Here is a 20,329-nt window from a genome sequence, read left to right on the forward strand (position 1 = left end):
GCAGCAATCTTGGAATGTATACTTTCCGTTCTGCAGCCTTGAGAATCCGTTGTATGCTTGGTTGGCTTACCCCACTGTCACGTGCACTCTTCTTCACAGATTTTTGAGGTGACCTTGTAAAATGTTCAGCACAACGTCAGCTTCAAATTTATCCCGAATATGATAAATTGTTGTACATGTTGGTGGTTGAGTGTTGTACACATTACGCCATTGCCATTGTACCTCCATCATGTTTTTGTACTTCCAGTACCCCTTCAATATGGCCTTCTCAAATTATAGTCTTACTTCATTCATTGCTGCTTTGTCATCAGTTGAAAATCACGTGCCAAGATCTATTGAGAAAACAGTGAACTATGTTGAAGTGTTTCAGTTTGGCTTGGGCTGCATGGTAGTTCGTTATACTTCACCTCGTGCACCAAACACTGAAAATAAGTTGCTACCTGAACACTCCTTTTATATGCAATAAATGTTGCTTACTGAATATTCGGTCACCATTAAGTATTATTAATCAGGGTCCAACTAGTCTATGCCCTGAATCTGTGTGCCTTCTTCCTCCAACTTGGTTCATACCTCACCTCCTTACAGGCTGAAAATATGCACTTCTGCAGGCATCGGCCGGTCCACCCTCATCCGGAACTTTACCTCGACGGTCACCTACTTGAAGTGGTGGACACTAGCCGCTTCTTAGGACTCGTCTTTGATGCCCGGCTCACATGGGTTCCTCATATTACTCAGCTGAAGCAAAAGTGCTGGCGGCACCTCAACGTCCTCCGCTGCCTGAGCCACGCGTCTTGGGGCGCAGATCGCTGCATGCTGTTGCGATTCTACAGAGCCCTTGTGCAGTCCAGGCTTGATTATGGGAGCCTGGCCTATGGGTCTGCATCACCCTCAGTTTGACATTGTTGGACCCCATACACCACTGTGGGGTTCGGCTTGCAACTGGCACTTTCCGTACGAGCCCCGTGGATAGTCTACTGGTGGAGGCCGGGGTTCCCCCGCTGCGGATTCACCGCCACCGACTGCTCGCCGACTATGCTGTCCACGTGCATTGCTCACCGTGCCATCCCAATCATTGCCTGCTTTTCCCTGCCAGGGTCCTCCCTCTGCCCGACCGGCGACCTTGGTCTGGGCTTTCCATTGCTGTCCGCGTCCAGTCCCTGCTGTCGGAACTGGGGTCGTTCCCTCTTCTGCCACCCTTCCAGGTCCGTGCACCCACGCCTCCCAGGTGTATGCCCCGGCCGTCTGTCCGCCTGGACTTGGCACGGGAACCCAAGGACTCGGTTCCGCATGTGGCCCTCCGTCGTCGTTTTCTTGAGCTCCTCGCCCCATTTTCAGGCTGTGAGCCTGTCTACACTGATGGTTCCCTGGTGGATGGTCGTACTGCCTACGCTTTTGCTCACGCTGCCCATGTTGAACAGCGCTCCTTGCCAGCTGGCTGCAGTATTTTTACTGCAGAGCTGGTGGCCATATTGCGCGCTCTTGAGCATATGCGTTCCTGCTCAGGTACGTCCATCGTCATCTGCAGTGACTCCCTGAGCAGCCTCCAGGCTATCGACCGCTGCTATACCTGTTCTCCTGTGGTATCCTTTATTCAGGAGTCTGTTTTTGCCATTACCCGCTCTGGTCGTTCCGTGGTCTTTGTTTGGACGCCAGGTCACGTTGGCATCCTGGGGAATGAACGTGTCGACAGGCTGGCCAAAGGGGCGATCGACGCCCCCACTTTGGAGATCGGCCTCCAGGCTCGTGATCTGCAGCTGGCGTTGCGCCATAAGGTGCTTGGGATATGGCATGACGAGTGGCGTAGCCTGACTTCGCCGAATAAACTGCGGGTTGTTAAGGAGACGACCGATGTGTGGCGGTCCTCACTGCGGGCTTCTCGCAGGGACTCTGTCATCCTGTGTCGGCTCCGCATCGGCCATACCTACCTGAGGCACGGACATCTTTTACGTCAGGAGGATCCCCCCCCTGTGTCAGTGCGGGTCCCGGTTGACGGTAGCCCACATTTTGTTGGAGTGTCCCCGACTGTGCACCCTCCGGCAGTCTTTTAATCTCCCGGGCACGTTGCCTTTGGTTTTAAGCGACGATGCCTCCATGGCTGACGACGTTTTAAATTTTATCCGTGGTAGTCCTTTTTATGGTTCTATTTAGGGGAGTCCTAACCCTTTCCCTTTCTGTGTCTCTTGTCCTCGAGTCTCTCATTGGTTGCAGATTTTAGTGTGTATTCGGATGGTTGACTCTTTCCCTTTTTTTGTTCTCATGGTCAGTCAACCAGTCTCCGGCCCTCTTCTTTTCTTCCGTTTCTTTCTGTCCGGTGTTCGTCTGTACTCTTCTTGTCTCTAGCATTCGCTGCCACATTGGTGTTCTTTCAGTGACTGGGGGGAGGGGCGTCTCCCCCCTTGGCGTTTTACCTGCTCCGTAAATTTTCGTCTCGCCTATTTTTGGAATGGGGGACTGATGACCTTAGTTGTTTAGTCCCCCTTAAACATCCCAACCACCACCACCTTAACTTCTCATTCACTCCACCACATAAATAAGAAAGGATATTCACTTCACCTTCTTGTATTATCTTCAAAATCCCAACTCAGTACATGATAAATGAGGGCAGTTACCAACTTGTTTACTGCCTCTCTGTACTACAAACATATCTGATATTCAACTTGGTAGTGAACAATTACAATACATTTATTATCTTTGACATTTTGCATTCTTGAATTTCATGGAGTTCTTTCTACCTCACTGCCTGCTCCATTGAACTCTTATCCCCAACTCAGCAGGTAGGGTCATCTAACTGCTACCCACTTCCGTACACTCACTGGACAATTAGCTCTGGTATCAGCACATACAATTTAAAACACCTCCTAACAGTGAGGTACTCAACACTTATCGACTAATCTGTCTCGAACACTTTTTCTCTGACACATGTATTTAAGGACGTAATATCTTTTGTTCAATAAATGAAATGTATCACAACAATGCTACCACACAAAATTGCAATGCTGTCATTTTTCCAAAGAAATTAACTATCAGAGAATGTCTACATTTTTGGACCGCTCTGTATATACACATTCAGCTGTCCAGTTGTTTAATACCATGAATTTGAATGATTCATTGATAATGATGACACATTTTCCCATTGTCTCTCTTTATAGTTGCCAAACCTGTCACATTTTGGGTTTGTACAGTATATTTCCAAAACCATTTACTAATGAAGGAAAATTACAGTAGCAGTTTTCATTGTTTGTGTTTAGTGATCTTAAATGTGCATTTGTCTACCAGGCTGTAATGGGACAATCTTTATTAATATATCCAACAAAAAGTCAAGGAACTTTTTCTTTATGTGGACCTTCTTATTAGTGTCTTAAGATTGTTCAACTTTACAATCTTTCATTTTAATACAGTCTGTAAACATATTTTCCTGTTATGTTAGTTATCTGTGTAAGGTAAGATGTGATCCCAGCATACAATAGTCATGATGCTGTGGAATCCATCTTTAGTTTGACAAAAATCATTTTTATGATTGAGATTTACATGCAGTAACAAACAGCCCATTTGTAATTAAGCAAACAAACAGAAGAAACTTCTCATTTCTACTGAAAAATGTTTCGTAGTAAACAGATAATTTTCTGTTGATATAAAATTTTATATAGTTCTGTACACCAAAGGTCAGACAGTGAATGAGTCAGAAAAGAACAGCTTCTCATTTTTAAATGTGACTAATGCCTTAATTAAGTGAAAAATGTATTATTGCTGACAGATCCATTCATTTTTCCTTGAAAAGTAATTTTAAAGATGTGTGTAAAATATAATGTTAAAATGACCAACATTCTTCTCAATGCAGCCACATTGTTGGCCTGGAAAAAACCCATAACTCACATACTTTCATTTAAAAATCGTCCAGTGCATCTACATATTTGTTTTTTTCAGTGCATTGCTAGTGGGTGAACCTGTCTCATACATTTTAATTTTCAAAAAGCCCTTAGAAAGTAACCTGATACAGTGAGGATGGGCCAAGGAACATCCCCAAAGGAAGAAAAAATAGCCAGAAACATTTCATGAGAACTGCTGAAAACAAAATGTGGGCAGTTGCCACATCTTGCGGGAACCGTATGGAATGGCAGCAATTGCATAATTTCAACTTGCAGAAATATTTCCTTCATTGTTGTGTAGCATTTGTAATTGAATGTTACATAATGGCCAACTCCATTTTGAAGGAGTGAAATAAAAAGAGAAAGGATGTTTAGTGCACTTGAGGGAAAGGATGGCTCTTAGTGTGTTTTCACTTATCCAGGAACCAGTAATGAAACCTGTATGCATTCTTCTCAACTCACCAATGAAAGTTTTTATTGTAATATAACCTGATGTATGGAAAGAGACTTTCTTCTGCCTTCCTGAAGAGGACACTATTCAAATTATCTTTCAGTGCACTTTGAGCTCATTTAAGAGTGACATTTAGTTTGTCTTGTGCCCAAATCCATAGACATGTTAAAATACATCTTGATGCTAATGAATATTAAGGATTAAAATTATGCAGTTTGAGTAACAGTCTTAGAATTTCAGCATAGATCTAATTAAAAGCAAGTGACGTCTTCTCAATTTAACGGCAGAAGCTATACAGGTGTGGGACGCTTTAATTTCCAATAACATTTGTGTGTGGTATTTACAGTTATGCTTTCATATAATTTCAAGGCCAGAACTTACATCTGCTACCTCACAAAGGTGCTGCCTTCAGGAGAGGAGGGTGAGTGATAAGAAACACTGTTACTAGACAAAGTTAGCTTTCCTTGTCAAGTGTAGCCCATAATCCTTGTGTACAGTATGCCAAGTTAATGCTATTTTATTGAAAATCGATATTATGAGACTGTGGATGTTTGAAAATACAGGTTAATTCCTACATTAAAGTAAAAATAGCAACTAGTTACTGTTAATGATGCTATTTATTGGGAACAAATAATGACATTATGAGTTTCAAACTGACAGGCTATTCTTGGCAGCAGTTTGCAAACACTCAGTAGTGCAAAAAGAAGCTGGATTTTCAAAGTAATATAAAACTAATATGGTTTTTACGTTAAGAAGTTGTATTTATAATTCATTGCACAGCGAGCTTTACTGCATGCAATGTTAGCATAGTGGTTGGCATCACTAACTGCTGTGCTGTGGGTTGCAGTTCAAATCTGACTGCCAGCAAGTATTTGTTACTTAGTATTTCTCATTTCTAAAGGTTCTCAGAACTTCATAAGTTTGTGATGTTTGCTTATTCTGGAATATTCAACATCTGTATGCACTCTTCGTCTAGTAGTCAGTTCTGTGCTCTTTCTACATCGGCATGCGTAATAAATGTGCTTTTACTGTGAAGTGTTATACTTCCTTGACAACCTTGCTTTCGGATTTGGGTTCAATTGTGGTTACAATGTGACGTTGCTTGGTGGAGACATTTGGTAGCTGAAAATGTCTACATCAGTGTGGTGCCAGTTAGGCAGTGTAAAAACCACACCTACAAGGACATGAACCAGAAAACGAGCAGTACATCATTCCCAAGGCCTGTATATTCAGAAGACCAGTGGATTCCAAAGCAGCAGTAAGTCATTTGTTCATCCAGCTGGTGAAGACCTGATGAAATGGCTAAAGGATTCATCTGAATCACCGAATTAGACTGGTGAGATGACATGATATGTGGATGGCACAGCACAGCAGTGGTTCGAGATCAACAAAGGGAAGATTGCTAGCAGGGACAAATTCCAGGCCAAAGTGAAGGAACCATTTTCTGAATATCAGCAGCCAGACCACTTAGCTGACAAAAAATTGAGTAACAGGGCCCAATGTCACGGAAAAATACAGAATGTTTTGGCCTTGTGTCACATTCCAAATATGACAGAAACCAGCAAAATCACACAGTTGATCAAAGGAGTCACAGAAGACATGTACCAAGGTCTAGGATCCCAAAAAAAAAAAAAAAAAAAAAAAAAAAAAAAAAAAAAAAAAAAAAAAAAAAAAAAAAAGAAGAAGGAGAGAGAGAGAGAGAGAGAGAGAGAGAGAGAGAGATTTATCAACTATTGCGACATGTCAAAGAAATGCCATAGAAAGAGTGTCAGACGAAAGAGAGATGAAAGATTGCCGAATGTGAACCTTACAGCAGGTACAGAAGACCACGGACTCTCACCTCTCTTATACATCACGTAGTAACAAAGTGCATGTCATATCAAAATATTAGACATAATCACAATCTATCTGCAGTAGCCCATTACAAACAGTATTGGAAGGTTCTTAGAAATGTCATTACTAATGCAAAAAGCATGTTGTATGCGAATTGAGTAATGCAAAAAGCTTGTTGTATGCGAATTGAGTAGCTAATTCTCTGGATTAATTAAGCCTCATCAACCCTTTCATGGCTACAAGCATACGTCTATGCCTAGCAAGTAGGACGCCTTGATGGCTATTGGTCTTGTCTTACACGCATCAGATAGGATGGCCTGTATAAGATTACCAGAGTCAACAAACAGTAATCAGTGAATTACAACATAAACCTCCTTGGAGGGTACGTTCCAGTCGTGTATAGTTTGTGGGAAGAATGATTGCTGGTATTCCTCTGTGTAAGCTCGAATCTCTCTGATTTCACCTTCATGATCTTCTTGTGAGATATTCTGTAATGCTCTCTCTGAAACTCTCAACATCCTCTGATTCTTTCAGTTTATTCATCTCTCCCATCTCCTTAAATTTCCACCTTGTTAAAGTTTCTTCTTGATCCTCGGCTGCTTTCACTATTACATCTCTCAAATCTACCCGTTCTCCTCCTACAGTATTTCTTTCCCCCGTTCTTATCAGTCATTCCGTAATGCTCTCTCTGAAACTCTCAACATCCTCTGATTCTTTCAGTTTTTTCAGCTCCCATCTCCTTAAGTTCCCATCTTGTTGCAGTTTCTTCAGTTTTAATCTACAGTTCATAACCACTAGATTGTGGTCAGAGTCCACAACTGCCTCTGGAAATGTCTTAAAATCTAAAACCTGGTTCCTAAGTCTCTGTCTCACCATTGTATAATCTATCTGAAACCTTCCAGTGTCTCCAGGCCTCTTCCACGTATACAACCTTCTTTCGTGATTCTTAAACCAAGTGTTAGCTATAATTAAGTTATGCTGTGAGCCAAATTCAACCAGGCGGCTCCCTTTTCATTCCTTACCCCGAGTCCGTATTCACCTACTACTTTTCCTTCTCTTTCTTTTCCTACTGTCCGAATTCCAGTCCCCCATGGCTATTAAATATTCATCTCCCTTCACTATCTGAATAATTTCTTTTATCTCATCATACATTTCTTCAATCTAGGAGGCCACTGGGGATCCGATGGGTAGCCCATCTTGTTGAGAGTAAAATTTGTTGTTGAATGTGAAGTTGTTTTGCCCTGCGATGAGCTTGAGTATGGCTGATATTTCTTGTGTGTTTGTTGTTGGTATGTATCCTTGTAATTGGAGGTTTCTTTCCATGATGATCTAACGGACATGAAATTATCTGAACAACAAAGCAGCCTACTTGAATAGGGTCCCAAACACAACATAAACACAATGGTGTCCCACAAGACAATAGAAAATATCATAACAGACACTGAACACATCAGAAAGCAACAACAAAAACTAGACACACCTGAATTCAATGTCAATATACCAAGAGAAGTAGTAGCTGAGGAAGAAATGAGAAACATAATCAAACAAAACAAAACCACCATAAAAGAAAACAAAGACAGCTGAAGGAAAAAACAGAAGAAAACTACAGAACAAATTAACACTAGAAAATGCCGTTATCACAAAATCTGACAATGGTAATTCAATTGTAGTCATAAACAGGAATACATTGCCAAAACATTAGAATTCATCCAAAGCAACAACATCACAGAACTAAGAAGTCATACAAATAACACCCATACCAAAACTACCCATGAAAAAATAAAAGAAATAAAAGAAACCACCCACTCTCTCTCTCTCTCTGTGCCCCAGTTCTAAAACAAACAAACACACACACACACACACACACACACACACACACACACACACACACACCACAAATGCCAAATACATTTCAAACTTGAGCGTCTCACACGGACAAACACGCCACAAAACCAGTGAATACTAAACAGCTACAGCAACATGTAATAGCAGCAAAAAATTCTTCCCATGTTTGAAAATTCATAGAAATTGCATTGTTGAACGACCATAAGTCACAGAAATCAGCGTATTCACCACGCCGAAACATATGAGAAAACAATACAGCATCAAAGCCGTCAGTTACACACAAAAAAGTGGTATGTACTCATTTCCATTCGTAAATGCATAATAAACAGAAAAATAAAAATTATGTTTTGCTGTTTGCAGATGACAAGTTGTAAGTTGTGTAGCAGACTAAGCTACCAATATAAATACCCAGTATCTTCATATAAGTTATATAAACTAATGCATACGTCCACACTTTTGCCAATTAAGTTATAACTAGAACTTTGACATGGTGTAATAAACAACATACAGTGCATCAAGTCGTTAATACATATCTCAACTGTGAACTGTAAACAAATGATCTATATTATTTCACAATTGTAAATATTTTGTACCAAGAGTTTCTCTAAATGTTAATATGTAACAAAAAAGAAAATGAAATAATCCACTGAAGATAGCACAAAAAGTGCTGAAACATGTTTGGGTAAAGCGAAACTATCCTATTGTAACTGATGATTGGCAGTGATCTCATGTTCGAAAACAAAATATATTTATTTGCTGGAATTACCGTTATTTACTGATAAATGGTTGCAGTTTCAGGAAGAGAATTGTGTAAAAATCCTTCTGTAGATTAGGAAGTGGCATTTTATTGGGAATATTAATGCAAGAATGTAATTTTTCTGATTTTTTAAAAATAATTTGATATAACTATAAAGAGATTCAGTGATTTTTTTAATAATTTGATATAACTATAAAGTGATTCAGTGATTCTGTGGAAAGGTAAATTGTGAATTATCTCCATTCCATTTCTTTTTCTAAAAGCTGTTTCTACAGATATTGTGTTTGAAAAAGAACTGTGTGTGATTGGAAAGACAAGTGTGTAGTGTGTGGACTGATAGATAATGAGTATGTGTAGCCATTGCATGGATGTACTGTTTGTGAGTAAATTTGTCTACACCATCACTCCATCCCATGCCCTCCCAATTATATCATTTTGTGCCTCTCTCAAGAAGGAGAAACAACTAGTAGTTTTTGAAGTTAGTGTCAATTGATTATCTGTTTTAATAATGAGAAACTGTTTTTTGCTCCCTGGAAAACTAAATTTCTTTTCAGTGTCATTCAAGAAACTGTGTTTTGAGTTTACATTTATTTCAAATCATCACTATAAAGTGGAACATCTAATCTGCTGAGCCATTGTTGTACTACAGTGAACCACAACATTTACCTGGTTATTGACAATGGAAGGACATCCTTCATTTACATTCCCAGAATTTTGTGCCGGTGCAAATATAACAACAGTAAGAATAGAATTTGACGAAAACTTAAATTGAGGATTGGAACTATAGGACACTTGAAATATTTGTGTCTGCAGGGGGATTAACACAATTCGTTAGTTGTTTTGTTTTGTTTTGTAACCCACGGTTATATATGTTAGAGATTGATTTGTCTTAACTACAGCAATGTTGCTATTGCTACCTTGTGTGCCAATATGTAAACTTTAAATAGTGGAAAATCTGTGGTGGAAAGGCACATTTAATAGTAGAATAAGTTTTCAAAGTCCTTCTTCAGAGGACCTCAGTGCCTGGAACGAAAGTTACCATGTTCAGGGTGACAAATAAAAATGAGAACATTTCCACAATCCAAAAAAGCTAGAAGTGATGAAGAAAAGAAATTGCATTCATAGGAATTGAAACCTTAGAAATTTGCCATTTATGAAACATTGATGGCATTCATCATTTTTTAAAAAATTGCGTCCTTTTGATGGCATCCTCCTGTACAAATACTTTCATGGAATCTGCTGTTGAGATTCCTTATTGACCGCTGCAACATCGTAGCTGGGATACTGTGAATTGCATCCCGAATTCTCTGTTTGAACTCATCCAGGGGTCTTTGTCAAGTTGTGTAGCCAATGGCTGCCACTACTCATTTCAAACATTCCCGTTATTCTGTGTGTATAGCGTAGTCTACTTTTAAATGTGCATGTCTGCTGCTAATTGCCTCCGCTGTGTGTGAATAGCAATTAATCCTAATTCAGAATATTAATATGTAAATTTTTAACACATTCTTAAAGGAAGTTTTACCAAGATTCTGTTTAATCATACAATGTTTTTTTTTTTTTTTTGAGCCTTGCTCCAGGAAAAAAAACTAAACGTGTTTAATGCTTTAGTAAACACAGTTGGGGTTGCATATAAGTTGTTTAAAAGTTGTTACTTTGCATTTGTAGATGATCAGTTTCGATCTTGTGCAGAGATCATCATCAGATCTATTTTCCTTGGCGGTAGTAGGAATCCCTGTCATGAAACAGGCTCATCCGTGCTGGCATTGGTAACACAGCCGCAGTGTTCTCAACATCAGTGTGGATGGGCCTGCTCCACATAAGGAATTCCTAGTATCACCAAGGAATGTAGATCTGATGATGATACCTGCAGTAAGATCCAAACTCGTCATCTACAAATAAAAAGCAATAACTTCCTCGTGACTGCAACTGTGTTTGCTGAATAATTATAATACTGATTTAATGCTGATAGCGACATTGTGATTGCTATTTTTTTTTCTGTTTTCTAGATTCTTCTGAATTATCACATAAACAGTTAGTCAACAATCAGGAGTGTGGTGAAAACAGTGTCATGTCTCCACCTCTAACTACACCTGCCAGATCAGCAAGTACAACAAACACTCCAGGTACAGAATCTTTAGAATAAATAGTGTTTAAAATACAGGCATGTATTGCATAAAATAAGTATCTTCTTCATTTATAAGTTGAAACATACAGTGAAGCTGATTTCATTCTAGTCTCTGTTTAGTGCAGTTAGGGCAAACAGCAGTCTCTCTCTTTGCTCTGATTTGGAGATCTTCTCTAAATAAGAGTGCTGGATGGACTGAGCCACCGAAATATACAGCTGCAGGGGGTGTTTAATAAGTAAATGCGGGTTTTGTTGTGGGATATTGTGGAATATTCCCGTGTGAGTCTCTATAGTTTCACAAAGTTCCGATAGGTAGTGGCACTATACATAGCCTTCAAAATGGCATCTGTAACGGAGATGTGTTCCAAGCAGAGAGCTATCGCTGAGTTTCTTTTGGTGGAAAATCAGAGCATCACAGATATTCATAGGCACTTGCAGAATGTCTGTGGAGACTTGGCAGTGGACAGAAGCATGGTGAATCATTGGGTGAGGCAACTTGTCGTCATTGCGATGATGTCATGTATATGTATGTGATCTTCCGCATGCCGGCCACCTGCAGGCAGCTGTGACTCCCACAATATTGGAACATACAGACTCGGACACTGCCATTCGCAGTGATTGATAGATCAAAAATAAATATCTTGCTGCTGAGCTGGGTGTCTCTGTTGGTAATACTGACACACTCATCCAACAGTTGGAGTACTGCTGGGTTCCTCGCTGCCTAATGGAAGACCATAATAAAGAACAACGAAAGACCATCTGTGCAAAATTGCTTGCACATTAAGAGGCTACTCATGACAATTTTTTGTCTAATATTGTCAAAGGCAATGAAGCATCGGTTCATCAGTTCAAACCATAAACAAAATGGCAGTCCATGGAGTGGTGTCCCCAGAAGAAAAATTTCAAAGCCGCATCCTAGCCAATAAAGTCATGCTCCTGGTCGTCTGGGATTCTGAAGGGATTATTCTGTTTGATGTCCTCCCCGTGGTGTAATGATCACCTCTGAAGTTTATTGTGCTATTTTCAGGAAAGTAAAGAAATGACTTCTGGATGTTCATTGGTACAAAAATGCAAACAAATTTCTCCTTCTCCATGACAATTCAAGGCCTCATACACTCTGCGCATCCAAGAGTAGCTCACAGATCTTTGTTGGACTGTTCTTCTTCGTCCACCCTATAGCGTGCATCTTGCACGTTCCAACTTCCATCTGTTTGGCCCAATGGAGGATGCGCTCTACGGGAAGCAATATGTGGATGACGGGGAGGTTATTGATGCAGCATGACGTTGACTGCAATCTCGGACAGTAGACTGGTACCTCCCAGTAAGGTGGCTTATAAGGCCACCACATTGACTGGAGACTGCCTTGAAAAATAGGGATCTGCATTGTTTACTGATTGCCCCTTTTGGAAGTAACAATTCTGCAATATCCAATTCACTATTTTCTTTTGTGATGTCCAGAAAACTAGTTAACAGTAGTCAGCTGGATAATATATTTCTTGACATTTATATCTCTGATTCCATTCTGTGCAATCTTTTGATAAGTATGTCATACATTTATGGAGTATCTAATGAGATAATCATATGAATTGAAAGTCTTTTACAAAAATCTGAATGCTAAAAAAAAGGAATTTAATACAAATATCTTCACTAGTAATAGTAACAGACGTGCATACATAAATGAATTTTGCAATGTTTGACAAATTAGGAAAATGTGACGAAACATTATCAAAGCCCTGACAGTATGATCAGGAGCTGCAATGGGTTCTATGCAAATAGTAACTGAAAAATTGCAAGACTCATCTAGAAACTTAATTTAGAACTACAGTGAAAATTTGACAGGGGTTTAAGGGAAGAGTGGTGGAACTATAAACTACTTGTTGATGGATAGTAGTTGTATTAGAGTTTCCTTCTGATAAGCTACATCAAGGATATTATTTGTTTTGCTCATTGCACAGTTGAAATGGTTCTTTGTAACTAGATGTTGCTTGACATATAGCAGATGAGATACATACAAAGAGCACAACTCATTCTGACTTTACTGTTGATCTATAGAGGCTACCAAGGAGCCTACACTCTGATTTCACCACCTGAAAACTGTGTACTGTGAAGCACATGTGCTTGTCTCGAGTTAAATCTGTTGGATCTTTATCCAACTTATATTGATATTAACAATAATACAAATAACAATAATACAAAATCTAACAAACAAATATCTCTCTTTCCTAGTGTTCGTCCTATCATAAGAGGTTCAAAGTAGGGCACACCCTCTGCCTGAAAACCACACTTAGGCTACATGGTGTATCAGGGTGGCAGTTGTTCATCTGCTATACAGATTTGATACAGTTCTGGCCCACCTCACTGTCACTAGAACTTCACACCTGCTAACTGTCGTGTCCCCAAAACAAATTATGGCATCAGATAATCTTATAGTTTTGAATCCAACAAACATTGCTTTCGGCAGGCATTCCCACATCAAGTGCTAGGAAAATTCATTCACATTTTGCATCTTCTCGTGTAAGCACTGTCATTTAGATCCCTTATTAAATGATGATGGCGTCCTCTTGGGTAAAATATTCCGGAGGTAAAATAGTCCCCCATTCGGATCTCCGGGTGGGGACTACTCAAGAGGATGTCGTTATCAGGAGAAAGAAAACTGACGTTCTACGGATCAGAGCGTGGAATGTCAGATCACTCAATCGGGCAGGTAGGTTAGAAAATTTAAAAAGGGAAATGGATGGGTTAAAGTTAGATATAGTGGGTATAAGTGAAGTACGGTGGAAGGTGGAACAAGACTTCTGGTCAGGTGACTACAGGGTTATAAACACAAAATCAAACAGGGGCAATGCAGGAGTAGGTTTAATAACGAATAGGAAAATTGGAATGCGAGTAAGCTACTACAAACAGCATAGTGAATGCATTATTGTGGCCAAGATAGATACGAAGCCCACACCTACTACAGTAATAAAAGTTTATATGCCAACTAGCTGTGCAGATGACTAAGAAATTGAAGAAATGTTTGATGAAATAAAAGAAATTGTTCAGATAGTGAAGGGTGACGAAAATTTAATATTGATGGGTGACTGGAATTCGGTTGTAGGAAAAGGGAGAGAAGGAAACGTAGTAGGTGAATATGGATTGGGGGAGAGAAATGAAAGAGGAAACCGCCTGGTAGAATTTTGCACAGAGCACAACTTAATCGTAGCTAACACTTGGTTTAAGAATCATGAAAGAAGGTTGTATACATGGAAGAACCCTGGAGATACTAAAAGGTATCAGATAGATTATATAATGGTAAGACAGAGATTTAGGAACCAGGTTTTAAATTGTAGGACATTTCCAGGGGCAGATGTGGACTCTGACCACAATCTATTGGTTATGACCTGTACATTAAAACTGAAGAAACTGCAAAAACGTGGGAATTTAAGAAGATGGGACCTGGATAAACTGAAAGAACCAGAGGTTGTACAGAGTTTCAGGGAGAGCATAAGGGAACAATTGACAGGAATGGGGGAAAGAAATACAGTAGAAGAAGAATGGGTAGCTTTGAGGGATGAAGTAGTGAAGGCAGTGGAGGACAAGTAGGTAAAAAGACGAGGGCTAGTAGAAATCCTTGGGTAACAGAAGAAATATTGAATTTAATTGATGAAAGGAGAAAATATAAAATCCAGTAAGTGAAACCGGCAAAAAGGAATACAAACGTCTCAAAAATGAGATCGACAGGAAGTGCAAAATGGCTAAGCAGGGATGGCTAGAGGACAAATGTAAGGATGTAGAGGCTTATCTCACTAGGGGTAAGATAGATACTGCCTACAGGAAAATTAAAGAGACCTTTGGAGAAAAGAGAACCACTTGTGTGAACATAAAGAGCTCAGATGGAAAACCAGTTCTAAGCAAAGAAGGGAAAGCAGAAAGGTGGAAGTAGTATATAGAGGGTCTATACAAGGGCGTTGTACTTGAGGACAATATTATGGAAATGGAGGAGGATGTGGATGAGGATGAGATGGGAGATACGATACTGCGTGAAGAGTTTGACAGAGCATTGAAAGACCTAAGTCGAAACAAGGCCCCCAGAGTAGACAACATTCCATTAGAACTACTGGCGGCCTTGGGAGAGACAGTCCTGACAAAACTCTACCATCTGGTGAACAAGATTTATGAGACAGGCGAAATACCCTCAGACTTCAAGAAGAACATAGTAATTCCAATCCCAAAGAAAGCAGGTTCTGACAGATGTGAAAATTAACAAACAATCAGTCTAATAAGCCACTGCTGCAAAATACTAACACGAATTCTTTACAGATGAATGGAAAACTAGTAGAAGCCGACCTCGGGGAAGATCAGTTTGGATTCCGTAGAAATACTGGAACACGTGAGGCAATACTGACCTTACAACTTACCTTAGAAGAAAGATTAAGGAAGGGTAAACCTACGTTTATGGCATTTGTAGACTTAGAGAAAGCTTTTGACAATATTGACTGGAATACTCTCTCTCAAATTCTAAAGGTGACAGGGGTAAAATACAGGGAGCGAAAGGCTATTTACAATTTGTACAGAAACCAGATGGCAGTTACAAAGAGACGAGGGACATGAAACGGAAGCAGTTGTTGGAAAGGGAGTAAGACAGGGTTGTAGCCTCTCCTCGATGTTATTCAATCTGTATATTGAGCAAGCAGTAAAGGAAACAAAGGAAAAATTCGGAGTAGGTATTAAAATCCAGGGAGAAGAAATAGAAACCTTGAGGTTCGCCGATGACATTGTAATTCTGTCAGGGACAACAAAGGACTTGGAAGAGCAGTTGAACGGAATGGACAGTGTCTTGAAAGGAGGATATAAGATGAACATCAACAAAAGCAAAACTAGGATAATGGAATGTAGTCGAATTAAATCGGGTGATGCTGAGGGAATTAGATTAGGAAATGAGACACTTGAAGTAGTAAAGGAGTTTTGCTATTTGGGGAGCAAAATAACTGATGATGGTCGAAGTAGAGAGGATATAAAGGTAGACTGGCAATGGCCAGGAAAGCGTTTCTGAAGAAGAGAAAGTTGTTAACATCGAGTATAGATTTAAGTGTCAGGAAGTCATTTCTGAAAGTATTTGTATGGAGTGTAGCCATGTATGGAAGTGAAACATGGACAATAAATAGTTTGGACAAGAAGAGAATAGTAGCTTTCGAAATGTGGTGCTACAGAAGAATGCTGAAGATTAGATGGGTAGATCACATAACTAATGAGGAGGTATTGAATAGGATTGGGGAGAAGAGAAGTTTGTGGCACAACTTGACTAGAAGAAGGGATCGGTTGGTAGGACATGTTCTGAGGCATCAAGGGATCACCAATTTAGTACTGGAGGGCAGAGTGAAGGGTAAAAATTGTAGAGGGAGACAAAGAGATGAATACACTAAGCAGATTCAGAAGGATGTAGGTTGCAGTAGGTACTGGGAGATGAAGATGCTTGCACAGGATAGAGTGGCATGGAGAGTTGCATCAAACCAGTCTCAGGACTGAAGACCACAACAACAGTAACATTTTGGATTAATTGCTTCTAGCATTTCATCTGGTTGGGAGTGATGATGAACATAAACTTCACCAGTTGCAAGTGCTTTCCTGTATCGACATCATGAACCTACATTATTGTCACAAAGTCCGAGCTGTGGATTGTCATCTGTAGAAGCATTATGGAAGAAGATAGCCTAAACTACTATCCTCTTGGCTTCTGTATCACATTTATTCCTTATCATGACTGAACCATAATATAACTGCTGCTTCCTCACCTCTTCCTGAGTGAGACTCCCATCACTGAACTTTTACCCTTCATATTCTTTATAAGATTATGTAAATGACTTTCCAGTCTCTTTTGCACATGTGCAATATTCTCTGGCTTTTAACTTTTTAGTGCATTTTTATAAGGCATATTTTCGAACACATTTGGAATCCATTTCAAGTCTCCACCTCCAAGGTCATTTACATAATGTATAACATAATTCTGTAAATTTCCTTTACTTTACGTCTATGGTATTGCCATAGAACCGTAGTGCTGCTGACAAGATGGCTCTGTTATTTATATATATTTGGCGATGCTGGTGCTGATTTGGCATTTAACATTTGACAATACCGTTATGGCTGCAGTATATTAGGACATGTTTGTGTAAAACAGAACAGAAGATGGTCATTATAGACTGAAACGGTAGTCTGATGACAAAAACAATTTGTGACCATAGACGTAAAGTAAAGGAAATTTGTTCTATATGCGGATCATGTTTTATTCGCAACCATGTCACAGCTTGTGTAACATAATTCTCTTTTGACCGTCAAAAGTTTCTGAGAACTCATTCTGGTTCCATTCTACCATTGTACCCAGAAAAATTCAGAATACGAATTGCTTCCTTTACAACCATGGAAGAATGTTGCCATACATTCAAGGCCCCTCACCTTTACATTTTGTAGGGATTTTGCTGCGACAGTGCCAATCGATAATAGGTGTCCACACTTGTGCTATGTCCCATCAAAGGCTGCAGCTATATCAATGTCACCTTCACTATTAGGAGGAGGATAGATTGCTACTCATTATAAAGATGACACATTGATTTGCAGACAGACACAACGAAAAGACTGTTACATATAGGCTTTTGGCCAAAGCCTTCTTCAGAAAAGAGAATTGCATGCACATTCACACCAGCAAGCACACCGCACACACACATGACCGCTACCTCTGTCCGTTCCAACCAAACAACAACAGAAACATGTTAAAAGGGAGCAACAATCCAGTGTTTGGGGGAAGGGAGAGGGTGGGCAGTGTACGGGTACGGGAAGAGGAATTGGTGTGACCTGGTGGAGCATGCCATGACTAGAGGTGGTGGGACAGGGCTGACATGTTCAGTGTCAGGAGGTTGTGAGGGAGGAAGAGGAGGGGGGATGGAAAGGAGAGGAGCAGAGAAGAGCAAAAGGCCAGTTGCGCTGGCAGAGAGCAGTGCACAGTGAGTGGAAAGAGTGAGGATGCTCGGTTACCGTAGATTGAGGACGGGGTGATTTCAGGAGCGGAGAATGTGTTTTGAGAATAACTTCCATCTGCACAGTTCAGAAAAGCTGTTGGGGGAAGGGAGGATCCAGGTGACCTAGGTTGTGAAGCAGCCATTGAAATCAAGCATATTTTGTTCAGGTGTGTGTTGAGTCACAGGGCTGTCTACTTTGCTCTTGCCCATAGTTTGGCAGTGGCAGTTGATGCTGTTGCTCAGGTGTTTGGTAACCATGCCAATTTAAAAAGCTGAAGAATGATTGCACAGAGGTAGTGGCTGGACATCTGAAGGGGTGGCATGAGCCCATGACAGGACTTGAATAAAGAGTGCTTTGTGGGCAGATTGGGCAGGTCTTGCACATGGGTCTTCCACAGGGATATGATTCCTGTGCCAAGGGATTGGGAATGGTACAGGGATGGACTAGAATGTTGTGGAGGTTGGGTGGGTGATGGAACATCACTTTAGGAGGGGAGAAAGGATCTTGGGTAGATGACCCTCATTTCATGGCATGATGATAGATAATCAAAGCCCTGACAAAGGATGTGGTTCAGTTGTTCCAGTCCGAGATGGTACTGCGCGATGAAGGGTACACCCCTTTGTGGCTGGTGTTTGGGGGTGGTGGAAGGAGTGGGGGCTTGCGGGCCTATGGCATGGGAAATGTGTTAACGGATCGGATCTGGGATGTAGTGTCTGTCTGTAGAGGCCTTTGTTATACCTTCAGCGTACTGAGCAAGGGAGCCATCCCGAGATGGTCAGGCTGTGTAGGAGGGATTTTATGTGTGGAGGGGAGGAAAGCTGTTGAAATGCAGGTACTGTTGGTGGTTGGTGTGTTTAGTGTGGGCTGAAGTGTGGATGGAGCCATCGAGAGGAGGAGTCAGTGCCCCGGCACATTGTGTTGTGGAGCAGCAAATGAAGCGGATGAGAGAAAAGGTGTTGAGACTGTGAGGGAATGAGGACAGGATGTCTGGCCATGAGTCCAGATCATAAAGATACTATCAGTGAATGTGAACTAGACCAGGAGTTTGGGATTTTTAGAGGCTTTGAGGGTTTCCTCTAGATGGCCCATAAACAGGTTGGCATAGGAGGGTGCCATGTGGTGCCCGTGGCTGTGCCGCCAGTTTCTTTGCACACCTTCCCTTCAAACGAGAAAAAGTTGTGTGTTAGGATGTATTTAGTAAGGTGGGTGGTGAATGAGGTAGTGGGTTTGCAGTCTGAAGGATGTTGGAAGAGTTATTGTTCAATGGCAGCAAGACTAAGGGCATGAGGGATATTAATGTACGAAAAAGTGTCATCGGCAGTGACGAATAAGGATCCAGGATATAAAGGAGTGGAGTTGGTGGAGAGTCATTGAAGAAATGGCTGATGTGAGAGGCTAGATTCAGGCAATTTGTTGTGGAGGTTTTGGTCAATGAGGGCGGAAAGTCTTTCAGTGGAAGCACGGTAACCAGCTACAATGAGGCATCTAGGATTGTAGTGTTTGTGGAGTTTGGCGAGCATGTAGAATGTGGGAGTGCAGGATATCACAGGTGTGAGGAGGAAATGGGTTCAGGGAAGAGGTTCTGGGAGGTTCCTAGGGTTTGAAGGAGGGATTGGAGGTTATGTTGGACTTCTGGAGAGGGATCACTGTGGCAGAGTTTATAGGTTGAGGTATCAGACAACTGGTAGTCAGTGCTACTCATAACAACACGGATAGAACCTTTGTCTACCGATATGATGCTAAGGTCAGGATTATTGTGTTGAGGCTCTGTGTGGCTGTCACCTCCATTGCACAGCACAGTATCTTCCACTGTTTTCATCACAGACACAGCACTCACTTCACTGAGGCTGTCAAGAAGGAACTTGAAGGTAGTGGCAACTCGACAATAGCAGCTCTTCTTCCTTTCCCAATACACATTATTCCATACTCTATTATATTATAAACTCTTCTTTGGACAATCCAGGAGAGTATCCTCTTTTAGTTCCTCCATAGAAGTCACAAAACATTTGAAGCTTACTGGTCACACCTATACTGCCTTCAGGGTGTACCATTTCAATACCACATTTTCAGCAGAATGTACACAGAACAAGGTCCTTTTGAAGCCTACACAAAGCACTCAGTTCAGAAATTATGGAACCACATTCAGTTAAATGTTTTGATTGGAATTCTTAGAAGTGTTACTCTGGGTATCTACGTATTTGAGCTTCTGTCTTGGGGCACTTCATAGAGTTGGTCTGGCATCCAGTCGGTTTGTAGATCTACTTACACCATCTGATTTCTGTAAAATGTGCACTTTCCAGTACCAAAATACTTATCTGGAGGTATAACAACTTCCAATAATGACAAAATAGCAACAACTCAAACTACAGAAAAGTTTATAAGCATAACAACTTTCGAAGACCAAAGATATACAAAGGAAAACATGAGACCATTGTAAAGAATATCTCATAACGGAGCTGCCA

The 20,329-nt window shown here is 40.7% G+C and overlaps 1 protein-coding gene across 1 annotated transcript in view; it reads left to right on the forward strand.

The window, feature by feature from the left end:
• The window catches only part of LOC126354168 (DDB1- and CUL4-associated factor 1-like), a 220,311-nt gene that overhangs the window by 86,907 nt on the left and 113,075 nt on the right, over positions 1–20,329 (forward strand). The window contains exon 8 of the mRNA XM_050003600.1: positions 10,759–10,875. Coding sequence (XP_049859557.1) covers positions 10,759–10,875 — 117 coding nt within the window. The remainder of the gene's footprint in view (positions 1–10,758; positions 10,876–20,329) is intronic.

Source organism: Schistocerca gregaria, chromosome 1, assembly GCF_023897955.1.
Source record: "Schistocerca gregaria isolate iqSchGreg1 chromosome 1, iqSchGreg1.2, whole genome shotgun sequence".
Classification (NCBI taxonomy): domain Eukaryota; kingdom Metazoa; phylum Arthropoda; class Insecta; order Orthoptera; family Acrididae; genus Schistocerca; species Schistocerca gregaria.